This window comes from Microcaecilia unicolor, chromosome 4 (genome assembly GCF_901765095.1).
Source record: "Microcaecilia unicolor chromosome 4, aMicUni1.1, whole genome shotgun sequence".
NCBI classification, from domain to species: domain Eukaryota; kingdom Metazoa; phylum Chordata; class Amphibia; order Gymnophiona; family Siphonopidae; genus Microcaecilia; species Microcaecilia unicolor.
The window spans coordinates 371,763,384-371,783,783 of NC_044034.1; the positions used below are offsets into that span (position 1 = coordinate 371,763,384).

General features: G+C 42.6%; 1 protein-coding gene across 1 annotated transcript in view; it reads left to right on the plus strand.

Moving 5' to 3' along the window:
* PDK3 (pyruvate dehydrogenase kinase 3) overlaps window positions 1–3,904 on the plus strand; it is a 108,144-nt gene extending 104,240 nt beyond the window's left edge. The window contains 1 exon segment of the mRNA XM_030202367.1: window positions 1,196–3,904. Within this exon segment, the coding sequence (XP_030058227.1) occupies window positions 1,196–1,336 (141 nt within the window). The 3' untranslated portion in view covers window positions 1,337–3,904.
* The last annotated feature ends 16,496 nt before the right edge of the window (window positions 3,905–20,400 follow it).

A 20,400-nucleotide genomic window follows, 5' to 3' on the forward strand; every position in this document is an offset into this window, starting at 1 on the left:
GTAGATGGGAACAATAAATGACAAAGGAAATAAGAAATAACATTGTCTTTTAAGTCAGTGCAGGGTTGAGGCAGCTAAGCAGATTCAGAAGGGTAGGCCTTACAAAACAAATAGGTCTTTAAAGCTCGCCGGAATTCTAGATGGTCATGTATCGTTTTCACTCTTTTTGGTATCATGTATTAAGCCCTTTTGTCTTCCTGCCTGTGATAGCCTAGACTGCCAAAGAGATTCCAACAAACATTTTGTTCTCGTTTTGTATGTGATCAGTTACTGAACACTTTTTCTGACTGGCTTGCCTTGATAGGACTCTTATGTGGAGGACACGTTTAGGTTACTTATTTTTATTTTTTTTTAATTTTGAAAATGTTTTATTCAACACTTCAAAACAGTACAATCCGCATAAAAGTAGCCTCTAGGCTAGACAACTCACTTTTCCACATCAGACCGAGCTTCAACGTAGGTTACTTATTTTTATCAATTTATTTATTAGGATTTATTTACCACCTTTTTGAAGGAATTCTCTCAAGGCAGTGTACAGTAAGAATAGATCAAACATGAGCAATAGACGATTACAACAGTAAAAATATTCAAATAACAATACAAAGTATGGCATAGTTACTACTTACAACGTCAACACAATACGTAATAGAACATTTTAATTGACAGTGAAGGGTCTAAGCAAAGATGGAACATATATTTAGGTAAGAGAATAAGAGGAGTTAGAAAGTAAGGTGACTGATTTAAAGAAAGTTGCACATGACGTCAGAGAGATGGTTAAATATGGTCCCAGCTCAGTCTAACTCAGGAAAATTTGCTCTTTACGCACCTTTATCAAACTCTATAATTTGGATTATTCTCCCAAATTGCTTTCCGTTTTTGTTATATATAGCAATATGTAGGTTAAAGGGCAGCCAGGCATGTGAAAACAAGGAACAAAGCCCCTGATCTAAAGAACTATTTTTTCTCCTAGGTTGTCTTCTAAGGATTTGTAAGTGTATTTTAATTAATTTTTAATCTGACCTGCACCACTAGTGTGTGGCATATGCAGTTTGTAAAGTGCACCCGTGTTCTGTCTCTCTTAATAAAAGAGAAAACAAGCCATAGGTTTGCAGCATCTAAGCGCATTTACACGTCTTTTACTCTTTACTGCTGTGGTCAGCAAAGGCTGGTCTGATGTGACTTTCTTTTTTCTCAGGCTCTTTCCAGCGAATCATTTGAACGGCTTCCAGTTTTCAATAAGTCAGCCTGGCGCCACTACAAGACCACCCCAGAAGCTGACGACTGGAGCAATCCCAGCAGGGAACCCCGGGATACTTCCAAATACAAGGCGAATTAGAAGCCGGTCTCTGCATTTAACCGTACAGGAAGAGTCCTAATGACCGGTTGCTTTCTGTTGACTATTCACTGCTTTAAATGTACAGGGCGCTAAAATGGGAAAACATTGTGGACATATATTCAAGGACTCTTCAGAGAGACGATTGATGCCAAGCTTATCAAAAATTTACCCAAGGGCAGAGAATGGGAAGAAACATTTGGTTAAATGGGACTCACAAGTGCATTTAAAAGGTGATTTGCACTGTGTCCTGGGTAAGTGTGATTTGCACTGTGATAGCACTTAGAATAAGGTGGTGCAGGGCAGGTGGTGGGTGCTGTTTTAAATGCCAGTTCCTATTCCACAATTATTGCAGTGACAGCCCCACCATCTACTGTGATTCGATGCAATAGAAAACCCCATATTATTCCAGTAGCATGCAGTAGAAACACGGTTTCCTATGATACCTTTTGAAATGTTGCGTAATGTCTGGACCGGCTTGAGAGTCCAGCCATAATGCTGTGTACTGCCAGGACCAAGGTATAAATCCTGGACCCAGAATTCTGGTCCTCGGGCTAGCTGGGGCTTTGGACACGGCCCCGTGAGGTTACTATGCTTAACGCCTTCTGGCCAGCCCACTGGGCCCTGACTGGAGCTGGGGTCAAGGACTTCTACTTGCAGTGGTTGGGTGTGGTTCTTGGCATTTGTGAAAGGTGCTGGAGGCACAAGCCTGTGTGGAGCATTAAGTAATGTGGAAATGAAATGAACAAAATCTCTTAGTGGACCTACCAGATCAAAGAGCTGTTAGCAGTGCACCTTGAGAGCCTCGGGAGAGGGGGAGAGGTTAAGCAGCTGCTCCTTCTCCTCCATCACAGCTCTTAGTCCTTAGCCCAGCTGACCACACATCCCTGCAGGTGAGAAAGGAAATGCTGCCGTGTTTCTGGGGACTAGTTGTGAATGATGCCACTTAGCAGAGACTCAGGCTGGTAGTAGAACAGAGAGAAGCCAGCACTTGCTCAATGATTGAAAAACAGCTGCTTTCTCCAGTCCTCAAAGGGCTGGAATGGCCACTTCCCCCACCGACACTCCTTGTGACCTTGGACAAGTTTCCTCAGGTGTCCACTTTACCTGAATTTATTAATTAAGCTGGAAGAAACCAAGGCAGGCCTAAAAATTAACTTATTGATTTGCACAAGAATGTCACATGGTAATCTGCTGAAATGTAGTTTTCATTTGTATGTAACTGTAGTGTTTTGCTCTCTCCTTTTTCTGACTCAGCACATTGCAGACCAGCCGTAGGGATGTGCATAGGAGCAGGTGTTTTTTTGTGACGGGCATATATCTTGCTGAAGCAGTGTGATGTAGCACCCAAGAGATGGGCTTCTAACACCCTGCAGACTAGGGGGTGGGGCACATTAATTGCTGAGTCCAGACCTGCCAGCTTTGTCCTGTTTGAGTTCTGTGCCCTCCCTAAAATGCCCTGAGGCACATTAAACATTCATGAATAATTCTGAGGAGCACTGATCAATCCCTTCTACATTTCTGATTCAAAGTCATGGCGTAGCGAGTCACTTTTTTATTGTGGTAAACCAGGGTTGTAGTAGTTTTGATTTTGAGTCATATTTGATGATTTTTCCGTTTTGCATGTGTGTCACGTTGTAATGACTTGTCATTCCCCCCCCCCCCCCCCCCCCCCCCCCCCCGTTCCAGATATCCAAGATGCTGTGTTGGAGCATTTTGCATGACCAGTTTTCTTTTCAGTGTCGTATATCTCTTTTTTTTTTTTTTTTGGTAGGCCCAAATCGATTTCTGATGTTTTCTGCAGAGATTTTGACCTGGGAAAATGTTTGTCAGGTCCACCTGGTAAATCTGATTTATTCTGTTCATAGGAAAAGATTTTTAGTATAGTTCAGTGGAGAGAGACAAGATGCTGTTATCCATTATTTTAGTTCCCTGTGATGGGGTTGTGACGTCTTTGGAGAATATTCGGAGGTGATTCTGTCAGTTCCAGAGGTGGAGCAACAAGCACTGTAAGATGTTCCTACAGCCGCTTTGAGATGTATCTTTAATGGGTCCATATTTCCTTTGACTGCTTGCAGTTATCGTATGGAAAAAAGGCCAGTATAAAAAGAAATAACTTGTTTTTCATATGGCAAGACGTTTTTCCAGGAATCAAATGCTTCCTTAGGTTTCAAACAGCTGTCCGACTGAGATCATGTCTGGAGTTTTTGTTAATATTTTTGTTGTTAAGTAGTTGATTTTTGGATCTGGTGGCTGGGGAATGAAGTGTGGCTACATTTTAGTGCAGGTTGGTAGCGCTGTCCATTGATCCTTTCCTGGGTACAAGGTGGGTGTGTGCAGGTCAGTGGATGGAAGAATTTTTCAGCAGGGTTTCGCTTTAAAGCCCTGATTTTAGCTATTTAAAATAAGTTTTCAGTAAATCTGTTTAGACCATCGCCCCTCCTACTATGAAAGTACACTTCTGAAAAAAACAAACTCTTTTGATCCAGCAGCCATCAGTGTTTGAAAGAAAACCTGGTGTCTTCAGTGTTAAGGTTTTATGCATATCCCTACCCATAAGTTTTAAAAAAATGTTCCATTGCAGCATGTTTTACTTTGGTTTTACAAAACTGTGTAGTAGGCCGACAATATTTTAAAATGTTTACATGTGATCAGAGGCATTGGGGAAAGGTTTGCTCCTCACACTAGTTTCCATTTAGCTAATTTTCCCTTTAAACTGTTCAGACACTGCTCAGCTGTTAAGAATTGAGCTGGTTGGGTTTATGCATTATTTGCTCCTGACTTCCGGAGAACGTGGTGAAGGCGGTTAGCTTAGCAGAGTTTAAAAAGGGGTTAGACGGTTTCCTAAAGGACAAGTCCATAAACCTCTACTAAATGGACTTGGGAAAAATCCACCATTCCAGGAATAACATGTACAGAATGTTTGTACGTTTGGGAAGCTTGCCAGGTGCCCTTGGCCTGGATTCGTCGCTGTTGTGGACAGGATGCTGGGCTCGATGGACCCTTGGTCTTTTCCCAGTGTGGCATTACTTATGTACTTATAACTGCCTGGTGCTGAATCATTGGGCTCTGCTAGTGCTCTTATTTCTCGTGATAGAGGCAGCAGCTGGGTGGAGATGGCCCAGATCCTCCTCCTCCTCCTCCTCCTCTTGTGCCATGGAAGTCACTTGACCCTTCATTGCCTCTCATACAAAGTCAGATTACTTGTAAAAGCAAATTTCTGCAAAAGTACTAAAGATGAAGGTCATGGGATGGTCCTATACAACGGGGCTCATTTTCAAAGCAAACAGGTTACTGTGGTATTTTGTATATGTAAGTGCTTTGAAATGAGCCCCATGGAGGGGCATTTTCGAACGGGGATGACCATCTCTAAGGACGTCCCGACGAAGGGGCGGGAAAGCTCATATTATCGAAACAAGATGGGCGTCCATCTTTTGCTTCGCTAATACAGTCGGGGACGCCCAAATCTCAACATTTAGGTCGACCTTAGAGATGATCGACCTAAATGTTGAGATGCTCAACCTTAGAGATGGTCGTCCCTGGTTTTCAGCCATAATGGAAACCGAGGACGACCATCTCAAAAACGACCAAATCCAAGCCCTTTTGGTCATGGGAGGACCCAGAATTCGTAGTGCACTGGTCCCCCTCACATACCAGGACAGCAACCGGGCACCCTACGGGGCACTGCAGTGGACTTCAGAAATTGTTCCCAGGTGCATAGCTCTCTTACCTTGGGTGCTGAGCCCCCCAACCTCCCCCCCAAACCCACTCCCCACAACTGTACACCACTACCATAGCTCTAAGGGATGAAGGGGGGGCACCTACATGTGGGTACAGTGGGTTTTGAAGGGCTCACATTTACCACCACAAGTGTAACAGGTGGAGGGGGGGGGGGGGGGGGGGATGGGCCTGGATCCGCCTACCTGAAGTGCAGTGCACCTTCTAAAAACTGCTCCAGGGACCTGCATACTGCTGTGATGGAGCTGGGTATGACATTTGAGGCTGGCAAAATATGTTTTTACATTTGTTTTGGGTGGGAAGGGGGTTCGTGACCACTGGGGGAGTAAGGGGAGGTCATCCCCGATTCCCTCCGGTGGTCATATGGTCAGTTCGGGCACCTTTTCAAGGCTTGGTTGTGAAAAAAAATGGACCAAGTAAAGTTGGCCAAATGCTTGTCAGGGATGCCCTTTTTTCCATTATCGGCCAAGGACGCCCATCTCTTAATCATGCCCCAGTCCCGCCTTCGGTACGGTGCCAACACGCCCCCATGAACTTTGGTCATCCCCGCGACGGACTGCAGTTGAGGGCGCCCAAAATTGGCTTTCGATTATGCCGATTTGGGCGACCCTGAGAGAAGGACGCCCGTCTCCCGATTTGTGTCGGAAGATGGGCACCCTTCTCTTTCGAAAATTCCCCTGATAGTCTTGCAGTGCCACAGGCAGTGCAGGGGTAACCAGTGATCCATTGAAGCTGAGATTGTACAGCTCAGTGGGAGGCTTCAGCACTGCTAATGCTGCTGTTGGGAGGTGGTTTGTGTTTTTTAGTGTTGGTTCTGTACATTGGTGTGTACACATTCTTGGAAACACATTCCTCCTGCACCTTAACACATTTTGGCACATAAACATTAAAAAAAAAAAAGTCTGAGGGGAAAATAATTTAAGGATTGTTACAAAGTACATCAGTGCTTTTATTAGACTTCTGAGAGCTACACCCCCTTCATCAGGTCAAAGCAAAATGAGCAGCTAAGGCCTGGCCTGCTGCTATGTGAACTGCAGGGAGGAGGTGCAACAAGACTTAGAGATAGCAAGATTATGTCTGGAAGGGGGAGAAGCTGTGAGTCTCTTCCATCCTTTGATCCTTCATTTTGAATGTTATGTGTTCTCTGGGCACTTTGGAGTCTCCCTTTTGGGCATCATGATTTTTACTGCAGTAAGCAAAGAATGGGGTTGATAGTTTATAATGTAATAAAGCTTTTCTTGTTCACCCCTTGTAGTCTGAAGCTTTCTGAATGTGTTTATGACACTAGTGGATTGTATGGCGTTCCTTGTGATGTGTGTTATTCACTGGGTTCATTTTACATCTCCTCCTGCTTCTTAAGCATAGAAATAGCACAGTTACTAGTCCTGCTGGTGTGTAGTCCATGGTGTCTGTGTCATTAGCTAGTCTTCCAATGATATGGTGCTCAAGCTTTCTGCCAACTGAACATGGTTTAAATGGATAGCCAGAGTACAGGAATACTTCAAAGTGTGCCAGCATAGCACTGATGAGACTCCATTCTGACTGCTGTTAGTCGAGTCCATCATGAAAGATATATATATTTGTGAATTTCTGCACAACACGTGTACAAAACAAAAAGCACCAAGGGCCTTCAAAAAAAGGGGGAGAAAAACCTTTAATCATATATGTTGATGACACAATTCTTGAATGGACCCGACGTGGTCCATGTTTTGGCGCACAGCGCCTGTGTCAGGGGTCTATATCAAACAACAACACGTCTACACATCTAGCTCTAAACTAAAGTGGGAATTTTGCCCCACTTCCTGAGCGAGCAAAGCCAAGGTCTTTTCTTCACAGCTGCCACTGGGTACAAATCTGATTCAGGCATTGAATACAGAAGCAGGAGCAGGTTTGCAGTATCTCTCCACACTCGTCCTTCCCTACACCCCTTCCTGTGCACTCCGCTCCATGGATAAATCCTTCTTATCTACTGCCAACTCCAGACTTCGCACCTTCTGTCTCGCTGCACCCTATGCCTGGAATAAACTTCCTGAGCCCCTACGTCTTGCCCCATCCTTGGCCACCTTTAAATCTAGACTGAAAGCCCACCTCTTTAACATTGCTTTTGACTTGTAACCACTCGCCTCCACCTACCCTCCTCTCCTCCTTCCTGTACACATTAATTGATTTGATTTGCTTACTTTATTTTTTGTCTATTAGATTGTAAGCTCTTTGAGCAGGGACTGTCTTTCTTCTATGTTTGTGCAGCGCTGTGTACGCCTTGTAGCGCTATAGAAATGCTAAATAGTAGTAGTAGTAGAGGAGTAGCCTATTGGTTAGTGCAGTGCAGCTCCTTGTGACTCTGGGTATGTCACTAAACCCTCCATTGCCTCTGGTACAAAATAAGTACCTGAATATATGTAAACCGCTTTGAATATAGTTGCAAAAGAAAGGCAGTATATCAACTCCCATTTCCCTTTCCCTTATGACATCACAGTATCAGAAGTGAGCCAAGTATCAGGCAATCAAGCCATTGTGACATCACTGATGAGGTTGGCTCTTATTGGTGGACTGAGCCTCCACCTACCCTCCTCTCTTCCTTCCCGTTCACATTAATTGATTTGCTTTGCTTACTTTATTTATTTTTTGTCTATTAGATTGTAAGCTCTTTGAGCAGGGACTGTCTTTCTTCTATGTTTGTGCAGCGCTGTGTACGCCTTGTAGCGCTATAGAAATGCTAAATAGTAGTAGTAGTTGTAAATAAATTACTACAGCAAGATAAGTCAAACTACATCTGCACCTGTCACCTATCATCAGTCCAGTAAATGATGTTCCAATTTTGAGCAGGACACACTGTGCTCATCTTACAGGCCATGCTACACTCCCTTTAGTAACACAATTAATAGGCACATGTTTGAAAGGCCTGTACCTGCTGAATTGTGTGTCTGTGCACAGGAAGAGGACATAATACAGTATGTGTTGCACCTGAGCACTTTATACCATAATGTTAATTGTGTAACTTGTCAAAGAGCCATATAACCATGGTCAGTTCACGGAGGAAAAGGCTTTTCACCTGTTCTGAACCAGAAGCTGGATTCTTGAGTCTACAAGTGCTTTCACTGCCTCTGCCGCCGGCGCTGCGACTTCAGGTAAAAAAATAAGATTTAAACACGGGGTGGCAGCAACAGAAAGCAGGGCTCTCGGGGAGCTGAGGGCGGGCAGGTGGGGCTGGGGTTGGAACTGGAAATCGAGGGGGGCAGGTAGAGACTGGGGTGAGTCACTGGACATGGATAGGAGAGGAGGATAGGGGGCAAAGGAGAATCACTGGACATGGAGGGGAGGGCAGGGGAGAGAGGAGAAATTGTTGGACATGGATGGTTAGGGGAGGGCAGAGGAGAATTGCTGGAGAGGGGGAGGAGAGAGGAGAATCACTGGACATGGGAGGGGAAAAGGAGAATCGCTGGACATGGAGGGGAGGGCAGAGGAGAATCGCTGGACAAGGATAGGAGGGGAGAGAAGAGTTGCTGGACATGGATGGATGGAGGGGAGGGCAGGAGAAATGCTGGACATGGATGGCGGAGAGGGAGGACAAGATGGAGATGCACATGAATGGAGACAATAGGCAAAAGTTGGATCCACGCTATACCTCCAGTCAAGTCCATGGAGGACCCAGCTTTTACCTATGGATGTAGGGCAAGAAAGGAGGAAAGTAAAGAAATAAATGGAAAGGAAGCTCTGGAAATGGAGTTAAGGGAACAGAGAGCAGCAGAATCAGAGACTGGGACCAACATGATCAGAAAAACAAAGTCACCAGACAACAAAGGTAGAAAAAAATCATTTTAATTTTAGTGTTTGGAAGATGTCCAATTTGAGAATTTATATCTGCTGTCTTATTTTGCACTGGGTATACTGGAGCTGTAACAGCTTACAGAAATTATTTATAATTAAAAAAAATCACATTTTTTTTCTCCTATACTGGTATATTATTTTCAATGATACTGTTTATATGCGTCATGGCTGGTATAAGGGGTGTGGCTACCATGGGGTGGAGCCATAGGTGGTGACCCCGCCCATAATGAGTACCGGTACCTTTTTTCCTACAAAAAAGCACATGGATACATGTAACCAGTGGTGTTCACAATAAGCAAAGTACTAGTCACGTTCAAATCTGAACATTTTCCTTACCAGTATTTGGTTGAATTCACATATCCCTGAAGTTGATGGTCATAAAAATATGTATATTTTTTCTGCATAGATTTATTATACCTGACTGTTGGGAAGATGTTATTGAATCTGATGTAAATACTGTTCAACACATTTGGACAAAATAGTGAAGGTATGAGAGGGATTGTGGCTCTTTGCGAGATAAGACAATAGAATAAAGGAAAAGCCTACAAGAATAAATGCTTAAAGGGTACAGTGTGACCTTTTCAAGTCTCTCAGACTTAATTTGCATTGAACAGGGTAATATATTCACTAGCACAATTATGTTGAACGCTGTTCTTACATCATATGCAGGAAAGAGAAAAGAGCCTCGGCTAACATCAATTTGAACTTGGTTAACTGACTAAGATTATAGTAGGTTATTTCTCATGCCTGCCTCATTTTAGTTATGACAGTTGGACTAGGTATCTAGTTTGTAAAGAATGTATTTTGTCACGTGGGTTTTAGAATTTTTAGAAACAAAAATTGATGCTTGCAACATTCATACATTAAGTGTTTTAATGTGCTATTCTGCATCCATTCACCACCTTACTTTTGTGTCTTTGCCATCAAGTGTTTGATTATGAAATGCTTTTCTTTGAGATTGGAGGTTTTGTCCTGTTCTCTCTTGTAGAAGACTTTGAAGTAATGATATCTATTACAGGGGATGGGGTGGGACACCCACCTACTTAGCTGAGCCATTGGGGAGCTGCTTGCTTTGGATATATACCACAAGGTTCCCAATGGACACAGAACCAATTACCTTCCCCCCCCCCCCCCCCCCCCGGGCTGATGTCTTTACAGTTTATACTTTTCAATTTTCTGTTAAAATACATTCAAAAACAAAACATTTGTTGGAGATCCGTTTCATGAAAGAGCTGTGTGTTTATGGTGGTACAGTTTTTAAATATTGGGTTGTCACGTTTACAAAGCTGGAAACTGGTTTGTGAGCCCTTGAGCCACTGCCTAGGTGCGGCAGCGGCAGGCAAAACCACCCCACACCAGGGGCAAGGCAGAACTCTGACAACAGTTAGGCTTCACCTGTACCTGGCCACTTTCCACCAGGAGTTAAGCTCCCAGCTTCAGGTGGCCGACAGGACTTTGCAGGGCAGGGCAGGAGCTGGATAACCGCTAGGCAGCACAGGGACTGAGTGTCAGAGGGGAAAGGAAGGAACATGAGCAGCAAGGCAGGAAACTGGGCTAGACAATACAACACAAGGCAGGGACAGGATAAGCTAGACAGAAGCTGCAAGCAGCCACTGAAACAGGAATAAAACACTGACTAACAAGACATAGAACTAAAAGCTGCAAGCAGCCACAAAGCCAGCACACAAACAGAAACTAAACACAGAGATACAAACAAGAAACAAGGCTAGGAAAACAAGTAAAACCTAAACTAAACCAAACACAGACTAACTAGAAACAGGCAAGAATCAAGGCAAGAATCTCAGACAAATCACTGGACTAGCAGAAGTGCAACAAGCACCAACATACCAGGGCCTTAGATGCAATGCAAAGGCAAAGGCAGAGAGGTTCCAAATGGCTAATAAGCCCAGACAGGTAAGACTCAGCTGCAGCAATCACCAGGAAGCTATGGTAGCTGTGCAGGCTCAATCCAAGCAAGCAAACCTGGCAGCCTGGAAGATCCGGACCGGACTCAGCTAAAATCTGGAACAGGTGATGGTCCATAGCAGCCACCTGTTCTAGCCAACAGAGGGTGAGGAAAGCACAGACGTAACAGGGTTTAGATTTGGAGAACAGTAACTGCTCAGCCTGATTCATTGCGCCATGAGCTCTACCCTCTGCCACTACTGCAAGGGGAAGGCCACTAATAAGGATTATCATCTGCTTTCCTTTACCCTCTTCTGCAAGTGGAAGGGGAGCAGATCACTCTGGGATGGCAAGGATTATCACCTGCTTTCATTCACTGAGACTGTGCTGTCCAGATATATCATTGTAAAATTTTAACTTCATAAACAGATACAAGCAGATTAAAAACTTTTAAAGAAATTGCTCCTAGCTATCGTAATTAAAAACAATTGTAATAAAAAATAAGCTGATGTCTATAGCACTATGATTAAAAAAAAACACATCTGCTTTTAATGACACATTCATATATCATCCTGAATAAATAACACATGTTAAAACTTGTTCCTCCAAAGGTTGGAGAAGTAGCCTAGTGAGCTGCGAACCAGGGAAGTCAGGGTTCATATCCCACTGCTGCTTCTTAAGATCTTGGGCAAGTCACATAAGAATATCCATACTAGGTCAGACCCAATGGTTCATGTAGCCCAGTATCCTTCTTCCAACGGTGGCCAATCCAGGTCACAAGTACCTGGTAGAAACCCAAATAGTAGCAACATTCCATTCTACCAATTCCAGGGCAAAAAGTGGCTCCCCTATGTCCATCTCAATAACAGACTGTGGACTTTTCCTCCAGAAATGTGCCCAAACTTTTTTTTAAACCCAGATACACTAACTGCTGTTAACCACATCTTCCAGCAGCGAGTTCCAGAGTTTAACAATTCTTTGAGTGAAATATATTTCCTCCTATTTGTTTTAAAAGTATTTCCATGTAATTTCATCGAGTGTCTCCAGTGAAAAATCGATTCGCTTCTCCTGTTCTGCATCACTCAGCATTTTATAGACCTCAATCATATCTCCTCTCAGCACCTCTTTTCTAAGCTGAAGAGACCTAACCTCTTTAGCCTTTCCTCTTATGAGAGGAGTTATCCTCCTTATCATTTTGGTTGCACTTCTTTGAACCTTTTCTAAATTGATATACAGCGACCAGAATTTAATGCAGTAATCAAGGTGAGGTCACATCATGGAGCTATACAGAGGCATTATAATATTCTTGGTTTTATTTTACATCCCTTTCCTAATAATTCCTAGCATCCTATTTACTTTTTTTGGCTACCACCACATACTGGACAGAAGATTTCAGCCTATTGCCTACAATAACACCTCACTCTTTTACTTGAGTGCTGACTCCTAAGCTAGACCCTAGCATCAGGTAACTATGATTCGGATGATTCTTCCCAATGTGCATCACTTTGCATTTGTCCACATTAAATTTCATCTGCCATTTGGATGCCCAGTCTTCCAGTTTCCAATGGTCTTCCTGCAATTTTTCATAATCTGCATGTGTTTTAACAACTTTTAATAATTTTGTTGTCATCTACAAATTTAATCACTCGTTCTGATTTCCGTATCATTTATAAATATGTTAAATAGCACCAGTCTCATTACACATCCCTGTGGCACTCCACTATTCACCCTGCTCCATTGAGAAAAATGGCCATTTAATCCTACCCTCCGTTTTCTGTCCAATAACCAATTCCTATCTATAGAAGGACATTGCATCCTATCCCATGACTTTAGTTTTCTCAGGAGCCTCTCATGAGGAACTTTGTCAAAAGCTTTCTGAAAATTTAGATAGACTACAATACCGGCTCACCTTCAAAGAAATGAAGTAAATTAGTGAGGCAAGACTTCCCTTGGCTGAACGCATGTTTCTGTGTGTTCTGTAATTTTTTTCTTTATAATAGTTTCCATTATTTTCCCCAGCACTGGAGTCAGGCTTTCCAGTCTGTATTTCCTGAATTACCCCTGGAACCCCTTTTAAAAATAGGTGTTACATCGGCCACCCTCCAGGTACTGTGGATGATTTTAACAACAAATTACAGTTCACTAACAACAGATCAGCAATTTCATATTTGTTCTTTCAGTACTCTGGGGTATATACTCAGTATGTCCCCCAGGTTCACTGAGATTTCTTTCAGTTCCTCATCTTCACCCTTGAAAACCATTTCCAGTACAGGTAGATCTCTTACATCCTCTTCTGTAAAGATAGAAGCAAAGAATTCATTCAATCTCTCTTCCCTCACAGCCTTTCTGCTTCTGATGTACCTGAAAAAGATGTTACTATGAGTTTTTGTCTCCATGGAAAGTTTTTCTTCATATTCTCTTTTAGCCTTCTTTATTAAAGCTGTACATGTAACTTGACACTGCTTACTTTGCTTCTTATTTTCTTCATTCTGATCCTCTTTCCATTCTTTGAAGGATGCTCTTTTGGCTCCAGTAGCCTCTTTCACTTCTCCTTTTAATCACTCTGGCTGTCGTTTGCTTTTCTTTCCACCTTTGTTAATACATGGAATGCATCTGGACTGGGCTTCCATGATGGCATTTTAAACAATGTCCATGCTCAATTTAAAGTCCTAACCTTTGCAGCTGAGCCTTTCAACTTCATTTTAACCATCTTCCTCATTTTGTCAGTGTCACCCTTTCGAAAATTGAATGCTGCTACAATAGATTTCTTTAGTGACTTCGCTCCAGATGTCAGTTCAAATTTGATCATGTTATGATCACTGTTTCCCAGCGGATCCAACACCATTACCTTTTGTATATTGCCTTGCATTCCACTAAGGACTCAATCTAAAATAGCTCCCCTTCTTGTCTGTTCTTGGGCCATTGGCTCCAAGAAGCAATCATTTATTACATCTAATAATTTCACCTCCCTAGTGCTCCCTGATGTAGCATTTATCCAGACAATATTGGGGTAATTCTGAGCGTAGACTTTTGTGTTCCCAGTCGGCTTCTTTTTCCCGATGATGCTTTTGGGTGAAACAGTCTCCTGTTGGGATTGTGTGAACTTTGCAGCACATCAAGATAAGTACTAAGGATTCTATTATTACAATTTGAACTCTGAATGGTGAATCATCTGCATTGCTGCTAAGTATATTTATCGTTGACTGGAAAATATTGCCCACTGTGATTTTGGCACTGGTTGTTTTGCCTTTTTTTATGACCTATGATTGAGAGCTTCTGACTTATTGCAGCTGTGTGCTGCATGTAGCTCTGTGTTCTCTGAGGTCTTTTTTTTCTCCACTTGGTTGTTGGGTTGAGGCTAACAATTCCCGAGTTTACAGTGTAAGAGTCGATTAAATGTGGTATTTTGATTTATTTCTTCTCTACCCTTGGGATTTTCTCAGTAATTGAAATCATAATTTATTTATATTTTTGCATTTGAACCCCACATTTTCCCACCTATTTGCAGGCTCAATGTGGCTTACATAGTACCGTCAAAGGCGTTTGCCCAGTCGGTTGATAACAGATACAAGGTTGTAAAGTGATCGTATGAGTTATAAGTGGAGGGATAAAAATTGCATGTTGTCCAGTACGATTATAGTCATGCTGTGTTGCTGGGTGAAGAGGTTTACGTGGGGTCGTTGGGGTAGGCCTTTTTGAAGAGGTTGGTTTTTAGTGACTTCCTGAAGTTCAGCTGTTGCCAGCTTTCCTAATTTCTGTAAACATTTGTTCATCTGTCTGGTCATTCTGTCCTGGCTGACAGTGTAGTACAAGCCCTACCAGAATATTCTTTCCCTTCACACATGGAATTTCTATCTACAAGGATTCCATGCTGTTATCTGTTTCATGTAGAATATTTATTTTGTTTGATTATATTCCCTCTTTAACATATAGGTCAACCCCCCTCCCCCATTTGATCCACTCTATCATCGCGATATAATTGGTACCCTGATAACAGTGTCCCATTGATTGTCCTCCTTCCACCAGGTCTCTGAAATGCCTATTATATCTACCTCTTCCTGTAGAGATATATACTCCAACTCTCCCATCTTATTTTTTAGGCATCTAGCATTTGTATATAGACACTTCAAATTCTGTTTTTTTCCTAGTGCCTACAAGCTGCTTTGAAGTTGATGGGGAGAATTGGCATCCTTTACTCTGTTCTCCCATTAATCACTCCTGGCTTTCTCTCACCTTTATTGAAACCTCTCTGTTGGGATTCCCTAATTGTCCTGTTTCAATAGTATCCTTCGCGGACAGTCCACACCGAACCATGCGCTCCTGGGCGACTGTCGGCTTTTCCCCCCATTCCACGAGGAGACTCCAAAGGTGAACACAGAGGTCAACTTTTATTCAAGCATCAAGTTAAACCAGGACTTGCCACAGAGCCGTGTTTCAGCATGAAACGCCTGCATCATGAGTCACTCCTCTCTAAATCATTGCTGATAATGCACTAAAAATGCTAGCAGATATCACAGCAGGAAAGAGCAACGTGTGTATACATCCAAGGGATTGACAAAAGGAGACCTTTCAGATGTAATGGTCAAAGTCACTAACAGAGTCTGATTCTGTCAGTGCAGGAAGGACCTAAGAAACGGGTTCTGTTCCTTTGAGCCTCAGTCCTTATGCTTGCATGGTATCTTATCCTTGTCCAGTTCGGTTTATGTTAGCTCTCATGCTCTCATCAACCTGCTAAGTGGAGGTGGTTCACCCCAATTCAATTCTCAGCACCAAGTACCATCTTCCACAGCTACCCCAATGTCATAGCAGTAGCTATAATGTTCCCTCCCTCTGCTGCCAGTGACCATGTAACACAAAACCCTACAAGTAGACATTAACACAATTCCTCACCTTGGTTACATAGAAAAAGCATCACCTAGTAAAGAATAAGAGACTGCTAATTAGAAACAAACAAGCAGACAAAAATGAAATTTAAATGCCACTTGAAGTCACAGTTGGATATATGTAATTTTATGCCTGGGATTTTTTTTTCTCTTGCACAAGGAATCTGTAGAATTCTAACCATCTAGAAAACAACACATTCTCCATAAATAATCTGTATCAGAAAGATCACCCAAATATTAAAAAGTGGAGAGAAAAAAAGACCTCAGTGAACAAGAGGAGACACACCTATTCGTAAGGCAAGCCTTCAATGTGTAGGTGGCTCACAATAAGCATCAGTCATAAAAAAAAACTCCACTAATATATGGACCAAAACAGCCCTTATGTATCAATAACACTTCCTGGTAACATATAACTTGAAAATTATATACAGTTCTCAGTTGCCCATATACATTTATTTTATTTAACACATTTATACCCCATATTTTCCCACTACTTGTAGGCTCAATGTGGCTTACACATAACCGTAGGTAGGCTACAGTTCAAAAAAGTACAATTAAACAATGTAATAGTAAGATAGTAATCAAATAGGTATCATATAAAACAGCAAAGATAATACAAGATAAAAGGGTCAATGAATTTTGTTGATAATTACATATTACTCCATAGTACTTATCTTGGTATAATGCAAACATATCACTTCAGTCCCGTATGGGTTGCACTGTATGGATTGTTTTTTTTGTTGTTGTATGTTTGTATAACTTTGTGTGTGTGTGTGTGTTTTTTTTTTTACCTTGCCCTGCATAAGGGTGGGTTATAAATAATAAATCTAAAAATCCATGAAACTAGATTCTGTGGGCTGCTTTTACTAAGCTGCACTAAAAGGGGCCAGGTGCTGTGATTAGCACATGGGGTTTCCCTGCACGCTGAGGCCACTTTTAGCTCAGCTGTAAAATGGCCGCATTTCCATTTTTCCCATTAGTGGTCGGGTGCTAATTTCCAAATTAGCATGTAGCCATTAGCACGTGAGCCCTTACTGACTTCTATTTAAAAATCAGAAAAGGCTCGCGGAATAACCATGCGCTAATCGGTTGGCATGCAGCAATGTAGCTGTGCTGATAAGCGCTGAGCATGCCTACTCTCCACCCCTAAACACACCGCCAGTGTTTTAGTGCCAGGAAGCACGTGTAGATTCCTGAACTACCACAAGGTGCTTGAGCACTCCTTGCTTACCACCGTTTAGTAAAAGGAGCCCTGTGAGTCATAGAACACAGAAAAGAAACACATGAATTTAAGAAATGCAGATTTTCAAAAGCTGACATATTTCATTCTATAAAAATGGAAAATAATTTTTTTCCCTTTCATTATCTGATCATTTTATTTTTCCAGTCAGGTTGTTTCTGGTTTTTCTTTACCAGTTCCTCTGATTGGTTTTCTGCTAAGTCTTGTCTCTGGGTCTCATTTCCATTTTCTATTTCTTTACTCTGCTTATCTTCTTCCTATCTCAGATATTGATCCTTCGGTTTCCCTCTTTTTTTTTTCTAAATTTCTCTCATCTTCATTTTGATTTTCTACAGCTAGATGCTATTCCTCATTTTTCACCTGCTTAACAGCTTTCCACTTCCTATTCCCTCCCTAGTCCAGTCCCGCCTGTCTCTCTTTCCTTCACCAGGCCTCCTATTGCCCCTTTCATCCACTTTCTAGACCTCCATTTTCACCCACCCTATTCATCCCTTCCCCAACCTCATCTACCTTCCTCTGCCTCTTATCCCCTTACCAAGCAGAAAACAAGAATAGTATTACTAATGAAAGGGTCCGTGCCAAGCAATTTATTCACTACGCTGTACAGAGAAATAAAAGATATATTCAAGTATCAAGAAATACAATCAGAAACCAAGAAACTGGAAGAAAGATACAAAAATATTCCTAATTGTACTGAGTGGCACTAGTCTGATTAAAGCACATTTACAAGGACACCTTGATAAGCTGTCTGTACATATTACATGAACTTGAAAAAGAAGCCCTCTGGTACAGTGCATGAATTAAAATGTGCATGAGCAGTAAATTTGAAGGACTTAGGTGCCAAGCCTATCCCAGCTTACGAATGATGTTCATTATGGTGGTGGTAGGTGGAAAACCAACTCATCTGGAGAAAGTGCCACAAGAGAAATTTCCAGTGCCCATATGGTTATGGCTCAGCTCACGAAACTTCCCTTTGCACCTATAGATTCAGCAGAGCTGATGTACTTGCAGTGTCCTTCCGTGGATTAAGAATTGGTTATTGGACAGAAAACAGGGTAGTGTTAAATGGCCATTTTTCTCAATGGAGGAGGGTGCACAGTGGAGTGCCAGAGGGATCTGTGCGGGGACTGGTGCTATTTAACATATTTATAAATGCTCTGGAAATTGGAACAATGAACAAGGTAATTAAATTTGCAGATGACAAAAGAAAACTATTCATGCATGCAGATTGTGAAAAATTACAGGAAGACCTTAGGAAACTGGAAGACTGGGCATCAAAATAGCTGATGAAATTTAATGTAGACAAATACAAAGTGATGCACATTGGAAAGAATAATCTGAATCATAGTTATCTGATGCTAGGGTCTACTTTAGGAGTTAGCATTCTTAAAAAAGAAAAAAGGTATAGGTGTCATTGTAGACAATATGCTGTAATCTTCTGCCCAGTGGGTGGTGGAGGCCAAAAAAAGCAAACAGGATGCAAAAAATTATTAGGAGACCAAAATAAGACCAAAAATATTATAATGCTTCTGTATCGCTCCATGGTGCAACCTCACCTTGCGTATCATGTCCAATTCTGGTCACCATATCTCAAAAAACATATTGCAGAATTAGACAAGGGTCAAAGAAGAGCACCCAAAATGATAGAGGGGATGGAACTGCTAACATATGAGGAAAGGCTAAAGAGGTTAGGGCTCTTCAGCTTGGAACAGAGACGGCTGAGGGAGGATATGATTGAAATGTACAAAATCCTAAGAGGAGTGGAATGGGTAGAGGTGAATCGGTTTTTCTGTCATTCAAAAAATACAAAGATCAGGGAACACTCAATGAGATTGCATGGAAATACTTTCAAAGCAAATAGGAGGAAATATTTCTTCACTCTAAAAATAGTTAAGCTCTGGCACTTGCTGCCGGAGGATGTGGTAACTGCAACTAGTGTATCTGGGTTTCAAAAATTTTTGGACAGGTTCCTGGAGGAAAAATCCATAGCCTGCTATTGAGATGGACATATACAGGTACTTTCTATTTCCCTAGGGGGCTCACAATCTACATTTTTTTTGTACCTGGGGCAATGAAGGGTTAAGTAACTTGCCCAGGGTCACAAGGAGCTGCAGTGGGAATTGAACCCAGGTTGCCAGGATCAAAGCTTGCTGCACTAACCATTAGGCTACTCCTACACTCTCCTACTCCTCACTTCTCCCTCATTCTCAAACTCCCTATGTCCCACCTTCCAATTGTTGCCCGCAAGAGGCCACACAGCTTCCCTATCCCAGTGTCCTGCCCCCTTCTGATGCAATTTCTTTTATTCCAGCAGGGCGGGACATAGTAAAGGGAGAGAAGTTGTGTCAGAGGAGGCGGGGCATGGGAGAAGGACAGCTGTAGGGAACCTTATGCAAGAGCTCAAAGGTAGGATGGTGAGCAGTTTGAGATTGAGGGGCGAGGTGCCGGATCATGGACAGGGAGGAGAGGGGGAGAGATGGCAGACCACAGGGAGGGGGACTGGTCCCCAAATGCATGTGAAGGGTGCTCAGCGCAGATGGGGATAACAAGGATTGTATGGAACAAATTAACCAGAGTTTGTAGAAGCAAATTTGTGGACGAAAAGAAAGCGCTGAGTCTAAGAGAAACCGGAGAATACGAACTGTATCCGCCTGAGGGAACACAACACCTGAGAGAAGAAGGGGTATGGGCAATTGTGGGTTTATTGCTCGTGAGAAAAGAACAAATTTAGATTTTGAAGGCTTTAACACCAAATGATTATCATGGAGACAATCTGTAATCACTGTTAGCTTACAGTTTAGAGTGGTTACTTTTAAAGAGGAACAAGAGCCCCCCTCCGAAGGGACACCACCTTGTAAGTAGTGGAGAGGCTTCCGTGTTTCAATGACTCAGAGGGCTATGCTGTAGGGTTACCCATATCAGACAGGCCTCTGAGGAGAAACCAAAGAGTGTCCCAACCTGGAGGATCCAAGATGGCATTGAGGGAGGACGTACGCTAGTTGAGTTCCCGTTTTACACCAGAATGCCTGAAGAAGAGGGCGCGCTCCCCAGAGAATGGGGAAGAGAAAAGGCAAAGCCGTGGTGCTGTCCTCCTCGAACATGGCTGGGGTTCCCACCACTTCTCAGTCTATTTTGGAGAGATTTGAGGTCATAACGTCGGGGATATCGGTTCTTGCTTCGGGGAACAGCAAGGCTTTATTGCCGAATCTCAGTGGAGGGAGTGACTTTGAGTCCCCCTGTTGGCACGACCCCTCCAAGACCCGGAAATAGTATTGCTTCGCTATGGAGGTCAATAATGAAAACGCCCGGTGGGTTAGGATTTTCATGTGACCCGAGGAAGTCCTGGCGCAGCATCGACTCGGATAATAAACCAACTGGGGGATTGGAGAGTGAGCTCTTCCCCCCGAAGACATCTGGAGCGGTTTCTGTGGAGAAATTGGACTTGGTGAAGCCAATAATGTCATAATGGACGT